Source organism: Vigna umbellata, chromosome 4, assembly GCF_029865625.1.
Source record: "Vigna umbellata cultivar VRB3 chromosome 4, Vumbellata_1.0, whole genome shotgun sequence".
Taxonomy (NCBI): domain Eukaryota; kingdom Viridiplantae; phylum Streptophyta; class Magnoliopsida; order Fabales; family Fabaceae; genus Vigna; species Vigna umbellata.
In genome coordinates this window covers 9,695,735-9,703,158 of record NC_142168.1, presented here as the reverse complement: position 1 = coordinate 9,703,158, position 7,424 = coordinate 9,695,735, and the positions used below count along the sequence as shown (strand labels likewise).

General features: G+C 26.4%; 1 protein-coding gene across 2 annotated transcripts; it reads right to left on the bottom strand.

Annotated features, from left to right (window-relative positions):
• Positions 1 to 500: 500 nt before the first annotated feature.
• On the bottom strand, positions 501 to 4,649 carry LOC124829437 (plant cysteine oxidase 2-like). Of its 2 annotated transcripts, none has more exons than XM_047302944.2 (5): positions 4,017 to 4,649; positions 2,029 to 2,144; positions 1,625 to 1,772; positions 1,218 to 1,442; positions 501 to 907 (listed from the first exon to the last, which is right to left on the bottom strand). In XM_047302944.2, exons 1-5 carry the CDS (start codon positions 4,240 to 4,242, stop codon positions 783 to 785), a joined length of 840 nt encoding a protein of 279 aa, XP_047158900.2. In that variant the 5' UTR covers positions 4,243 to 4,649; the 3' UTR covers positions 501 to 782. The 2 variants fall into 2 exon arrangements, with proteins under 2 accessions (XP_047158900.2, XP_047158901.2); XM_047302945.2 differs by having other exon boundaries at positions 1,218 to 1,439.
• Positions 4,650 to 7,424: the final 2,775 nt, after the last annotated feature.

The following is a 7,424-nucleotide window of genomic DNA, read 5'->3' as shown; positions in this document are numbered from 1 at the left end:
ATCCTTAAGCTCCAATTGTCATAGTTGTTCTTGGTGAGCATTGAGACTTAAAAGGGAACTCCAGTATTTGTCATTTCTATGATGATCTTATGGTTCTTGATACCACTTTGTGTGAAAGGAAACTTTAGAGACTTGAAGAAAGTATTTAAAAAATTAAGAGAGGTTAAAAGATTTTGAGAAAGGAAAAGACTTGTAATTTTGAATGTTTCTAATTTTTTGGTTATAAATAATTAAATTACCCTATTTATATTAGTGACATCTCCTGGACCAATATAGTGAAGATTTTTCCATCACAACATTAATTCAAAGACTATAACATATTCTCTGTAGGTTTCTAAATTATTCCTATAATTCTAGACATTATATAAATTTATCTAGAAATTTATGATAAACCCTCACTATATATTTGTATACTTTATTTTATAATATTTCTATGGATAGAATTTTCTAGAATTTTATTTAGATTTTTTTCTATTATTGAACTTTTATCTTATAGTTCATTGTTATGCAGTGTGCATAGTCATCATAATACTATTTCCCAATGTAAAAGCACCACCTCAGAGTCTTTTCCTGGTTATTTTATGTACATCACAATAATGAAATGAACCAAAAATAAAAATGGCATCAGTTAAGTGCCTCATGCTCTCAAAGAAGAAAATGAAAATACTAAAATGGTAGTACTAACATAGAGATAATAAGTTTGACTAGAGGACAAAAAGGTGACATCAAAAGACCTAATGAGACAAATGATCTCCAAGAAAATGTTGGGTGACAAGTGAGCATTAATTCTCCACAATCTTTGGGCCTTCGTACATCTTTCCCACTACTTGATGATTTTCAGGTTTCTCCATCTCTTGAAGCCATTCGTATGTTTTTCTTTCCTCCTCTGGTATAGATATTCCATCAACTGAAATTTCCAAAAGATTCAAATCATTCTATGCAAAGGGAAATTAAACAAAATAGAGGGTGTAAATATTACAGAGTAAAATATCATCAACAACTTCATTCAGATGTGGAAACCACCTTTATACACAGTTCAAAAACAGGCTACACTAGTAATCCAAATTATTGATCAATGAATTATTTTATATTTTATAAAATTTTGTATCAAACATCTGACTGCTGTTAATAACTTTTCGGATGCAACATGTAATAGCTATAAAATTTTACAGGTGAGAAGATCATTACTTAGTTTTGAGAAAAGATATGAAAGATACCTGAATAGTTGGAGAAGGGGAAATTCTGGTAGTATGTGCAGTGTCTGCCATCAGGATCAGAGTATGGAGGACCAAGCACATCTAGAACTGCACAAGCTGTAACTGCAGTGAACCAATGCATGTTGCCTCCATCAGCAGGATAAAGAATGGAGGGATCACAAGGACCATTGAATTCAGCATCAACCTTAACTTTCGCCAATCTTATATCCGAAGTTTGGGTTGCTACTACAATCACAAACACAACATTCAAATTATTCTTGTACATTTAGTAACCAAACAACTTGAACAAATTTACACATATCTTTTGTAATTAATATATATATATATATATATATATATATATATATATATATTTTTTTTTTTTTTTGTTGCTGAAAAAAATATATATTCAACAATAAAATACTCACTTTCTGATTGTTTGATCATGGAAGGGAAGTCTGCCCAATCATAAGATTTGATGTGCATAGTTCCAAAAAGAAGTTTGCTGAAAACAGTCATTCCAGGGTGATTGTGAAGAGGAATAACTCCAGAAGGTGGCAGGCAAAATATTCCCATCTGAATAATAAGAAAACAAGAATAAATGGATAAACTAACATACCGAAAAAATAGTACTGTGACAAAACACTAGTAAGAAAAGAAAAACTATTATTAGAGAGTTTAATAATTATACAATGTAATTATGTCAGTAACAAAATGTAATGTTAAAATAATTAATATAGTGTAAACTTCTTTTGTATTACTAGTTATACAAAAATTAATTTTAATTTATAAAAAAATAAGAGAAGTTCTAAATCATAAATAGTTTAATTACCGAAAATTGTTCACATTTATAAATGTGCAGGTATGTAATTTTTGGAATTCTTCTAGTTTTTGTACTGAAATATGGCATATCAGGTCTCAAGTCGAGATCTTCTTGTTTTATTTCACCTGAAAAAAGACATTCAAATATGCTCATCTTAGTATATAAAGTTAATTAAGGAAAATGTATAAAAAAAATGGAATTAAATATTGGTAGATTTATTCTATAGGTAATGAACTACTTAGATCATTTCTAAAGAAACATTAAAAAAAAGTTAAAGAAAAAAAAAAGATTGAAAAGAGGATTTGATTATGCTTTCGTAATTTAGCTTTTAAAAACTGGTCATAAAGCTAAATTTTAAAAGAGTATAGACTAGAAAAATATATGAGAAAACAAATAATAAAAAATTAAAAGCTAAAAAACAAAAAAATATATAAATATTTTAAAAAAATTCAAATATTTATTATATATTTTAAATTTAAAATATTACTTTTTAAAAAATAATTTATAAAATAATTTAAATACTTAAATAAAGGTGAGCATATGTACCCAGATTCAGGAAATGCCAAGAATAGGACAATTTTATTTATCAAAAATTTCAACTCAATAACATGAAGAATGATTATTATTTTCTAGGTAATGAATAATAATAGAAAATGAAACTTTTGTGTGAAAAAAGTGAGAAAAGTGTTTGGAATATCAAGAGATCACCTTATTAACAAGAATTCAATTTCTCCTATTAAATTGTCATTTTTTTAATTACTTTTTTCATCAATCGAGATGGAGTAAAATATTTATCTTAATTTCTTGCTAAAATCAAGAAACAAGATGGCAGAGAGAAATACCTAACTTCTAGCACCAGATAATGGACACTTGCATCAATACACATAAATAATATAGAACACAAACCAAAAAAGACTAAACCAAAGTATGTTAGGTTGATGTTTTACCAGACTTGAATATGGAAAACAAAATTAGTAAAGAGTAATTATAAAATAAATTTTAACTACTTTAATTATATTTAATGGTTTTATTTGGAAAATAACTTTTTTCCTCTGCATCTAAAAATAATTCTTAATAGATGTAATTGGATATATATACTTATTCATTAGTTAAGAAAATATTAAATAAATTAAACTAATATATTTAATTGATATAAAAATAGTAATTAATATAAACATAATTAATTTTACTTGCATACTATATAAAAATCTATAAATGGATAACATTAAAAAATAGTTAGAAATAAAAGTAAAAACATAAATAAATAAACACCAATTAAATATTAATTTTTGATTCCTACAAACATCATCCCTTAGGTAAAACAAATATTTAATATCCAAATAAAATGTTTTGATTCAATACATGTAATTCATAATGAGGAAAAAAATAAATTAAACTTTATTAGAATCTAATATTAAAAAATATATTATTGTCCCGTGATATAATTAAACTAATCTCTTTTATATCTGAGGATTTATTTTTTTAATAAATGAGATTGAAAAAAAGAAGAATTGTTAAATAATGATGAAAAATTGACAACATGATAAATATTTTTTATAAATTAAGTGCTGTGTGAATAACTTTTTTTCCCTTGGCTGATGAAATCAGATATAAAAGCAAATCTCAAATGGCTTGTAATTGTCGGAACAAAGAATAGTCCAAAACTACAAGAAAACCAAATAATCAATCACCCCACCAAAATAAAAAGCAAAATTCAATTAAATTTAAGCATAAGTGACTAGCACTAGCCTTCCATAGAGATAAAAATCACCAAAAATGGTTCTTATTTTTTAGATTCAGCTGTAAGAAAATGCTAAATTATAACAATTACATTGAATAGGACAGAAATTGCAATCAAGCAAAAACTCTTTAGGTTAGAATTGAGATTTCATGTTAATTAATACACCAACACAAATTTTCATCTTGAAAAATGCCGAAAATGAAATCCAAAAAAAAAATAACACAGAATTTGCATATGTAATGAGAACACTCCATACCTAAGACAGAGAGAAGCATTTCAATGTGTTGAGGGGAAGGGACAATTCCAGGACCAGTAGATGCAAACACTTGATTACAAGTTTGAAACAACCTCTGTCCCGGCGACATCTTCCTCAGACGATGTCTCCTATTCTTTCTCGATTTGGTAGTGTTTGTGTTCGTTTCTTCCCGCAGTTCACGCAACTCCCTCCCCTTCCTTTCAGACAAGTTCCTCCCAATCCCCATTTGAATAGACTGTAGAATATACTCTCCAAAAATAAAAACTTTGGCCCACAATTGAATCTGATCTCAAAACTAGTGATATATTGGGAGATGAAATACGATTATGGGAAATGGGTATGGAAGAAGAGTGAGAAAAAATTGCAGAAAAAGGAAAAGATGAGAAAAAAAAACAGAGAAAAACGGATAAATAGTGAGAAGTGGGTGAGATTTTAAAAGGGTTTAACAAGTTAAGAGAAAAAGAGCATGAAGGAGAAGAGGGTGTGGGAAGAATCAGACATTTGAATGATGAAACAATGTTGTATGTTTGATATGTAGAGGGAGGGGAATGAATGAATAAGAAGATGAAAACGAGATTGAGAGAGAGAAAGAGAAAGTGGTTTGGAAAGTAAAACTGAAAACCAGGGGCCATGTCAAAGAATTTCAGTGGGCAGCACAAACAGGGGATTCTAATCCATATATATCTATTACTATGGAATTCACTTCTTCCCACATTCTCACACTTCTTTTTACTTTATTTCTCACTCCTGCTGCAATTTTATTTTCTAATATAAATATTAAGTTTTACTATTTGAGAAAGATTTTTTAATTGTTATTATGAAAAAAAAACAGATTTTTAAAATATTTCTTACAAAACTAAAATGGCTTTTTATACATTGACTATTTATTTATTATTACTTTTCATGTGAATAATTATTTATCATATCCATGTTGACTATTTATATCTTATTTTATAATTGGACCTTTTATAATTTGACTATTTATCTATGAATGAATAATATAAGACATACAAATACAGAAAACATTTGTGGTACTGATTGATGGTAATTAAATTCTGTAACAAAGTTCACAGTTGTATTATTAAATAAAGCATTCAATGCAAATTAAGTTTGGTTTAGAAGTTGTAAATTTTACTCTACCTTTGATTTTATCTCTCTTCTTCCAATTTAAAAAATTTATTTATTTAAAAATATATATAGTAACTTACTCAAAAATTAATATAAATATGTGGAAATAAATATAATATACAGTATGCAGGTTGATCCTTCTTTCCCTAAACTACCCTTATCTTATCGGATACTCACCTAATTACTCACATTATTGGTACTGATACAACACTGTATTGTCTTCAGGGTGTTCCCTGTAAGTAAGAGGAACTTAAATTTATCTATTGTTTTCTTCTTTCATTCATATTTTGTCTTGAGGTTGATTCAAATAAACTATGTTACAAGTATAATTACTTAGTTACTTATGCATAACAAAAATAAATTAATCTTTATTTTGAGATTGAAATTTAGTTTTTGCAATAACTAATAAATTATTTTAATGAATTAAATGATAAATAATTTTAAGAAACATTGTGGATATATTTATTTAGTAAATGGTAAAAAAAAGGTAGTTGATAGTTTTATACAAATATTTATTTTTTTCTTTTCCAATCAAACAACTGTATTGCAGTGTTTTCACTTATTTTTAATATTTTTCATTCAACCTAATAACTCATATTTTTCTTCTTCTTTTTTCAATTTCTCTATTTTTTCTATATATCTTCGTAACAGAAGAAGGTTAGAGTAAGATGAAATAAGTTAACTCATTAACAAAGAAAATAGATTAAAATTGAAACTTCTTGCATAGTTGTTGGTAGGGGATTGATAAGTTGTAAAATGACAGATTAACTTATCAAAGTGCCCAAAAATACAAGATAATTTTAAAACTATTTAAAAATGTGGATATATCTATCAGTGGATGGATTAATTGTCAAAAGGTAGAATTAAGGTTTAAAACAGCATGTCATAATCTAGCAATGAAATACAAAAACAGTACCAAAGGTATTAAAAAGTATTTTTTTATTCTATTTAATACATTACTTATATTTATTTTCTTTTATATATGTTCACATTACTTGTTCTAAGTTATGTAAAAATATAAATTTATGTATATATCTCTTGTAAATTTGTGTAAACAAATTGACTTATATTTTTCTATCTTTATTGAAAAGTTAAAAAGTGTATTAATAAGTATAAGGTACAAGGTTTATCAAAAATTTTCTAATGAAAGGCACTAATATTATATTAAAAAAGTATTTTAAATTTAACTTATTTTTTACAAATTTATTTCAAATTAAATGTATATTTATTTTTGTTTCACTTTTTGTTATATTATAATAATTTTATATTATGTGATTATTATAATTTGAGCTGCAAGTGTTTTTAGTTAAAGTTTTCTTTGATCATAACTTTTGTAGTTTGTTTGACATTTTATGCTTCATTTGTGGGTTGTTTGTTTGTGTTTATGGGGACTTTGTTGAAGTGTAAAACAAGTAATGGAGATGTCCCATGAGTGACTTTGTTGGGTTAAACAAGTTGAGAGTTTTGGAGGTCTTGAAGAATCAAAACAAGGTTGTTGGAAGTCAAGGTTTGAAATGTGAGAAATCAGAAGGGAAAAAATTCCACATGTATGTAAACAATAAGTCACATCCTGAGCAACTTCCTACAACTTCCTAGTTATTGAAACATGAAGTGTGAAAATGACACACATCTTCAATGTTCTTTCAAGAAAAAAAAACTCTTATTCTTTATTTTCCTTTTTAGGCTTGAATTAGCATATGCTCTCATAGTTTTAAATTCAAGATGTTGAGATGATTTAATTTTTTTTTTTACCGGTAAAGATTTGAACTTTTATTATTATTTCTTTATTGATAAGGTATATTATATATATATATATATATATATATATATATATATATATATATATATATATATATATATATATATATACTTGAAGTGTTTCAACCTAATAAAAAAAGTATATAATGTTTATTGTAATTAGGTTCACATATTTCGTTAACAAAACTTTATTTAATACTTGTTTAAAATTCGTAATGACACATTCAATAAATTAAACAAAATAGAAATATCAAACAAAACATATGTTAAAGTGCACATTTGCAAATGTATAACATTTTCTAGAAAGACATACGAAATTTCTATAATTCCTTCAAGGGGCCCATCCAACAATATCTCTAACAAGTGTGATTAGTTCATCATTCAACCCTTATACTTGGTTGTGTCTTCAAGATATCTCATCTTACTAACCTATCATGTTGTCCAGATAAAGGTTACTCTTGTTGTATTAGATATAGAAATCACATTGCTCCTCCTTCTAGTTCCTCTTACACACTATTCACA

Coding starts and splice junctions, on each gene's coding strand:
- LOC124829437 (XM_047302944.2), bottom strand. CDS start 4,242: ATGGGGATTGGGAGGAACTTGTCTGAAAGGAAGGGGAGGGAGTTGCGT. Junction 2,145..4,016: donor AATGCTTCTCTCTGTCTTAG/GTATGGAGTGTT, acceptor GTCTTTTTTCAG/GTGAAATAAAACAAGAAGAT. Junction 1,443..1,624: donor CATGATCAAACAATCAGAAA/GTGAGTATTTTA, acceptor TTGTGATTGTAG/TAGCAACCCAAACTTCGGAT.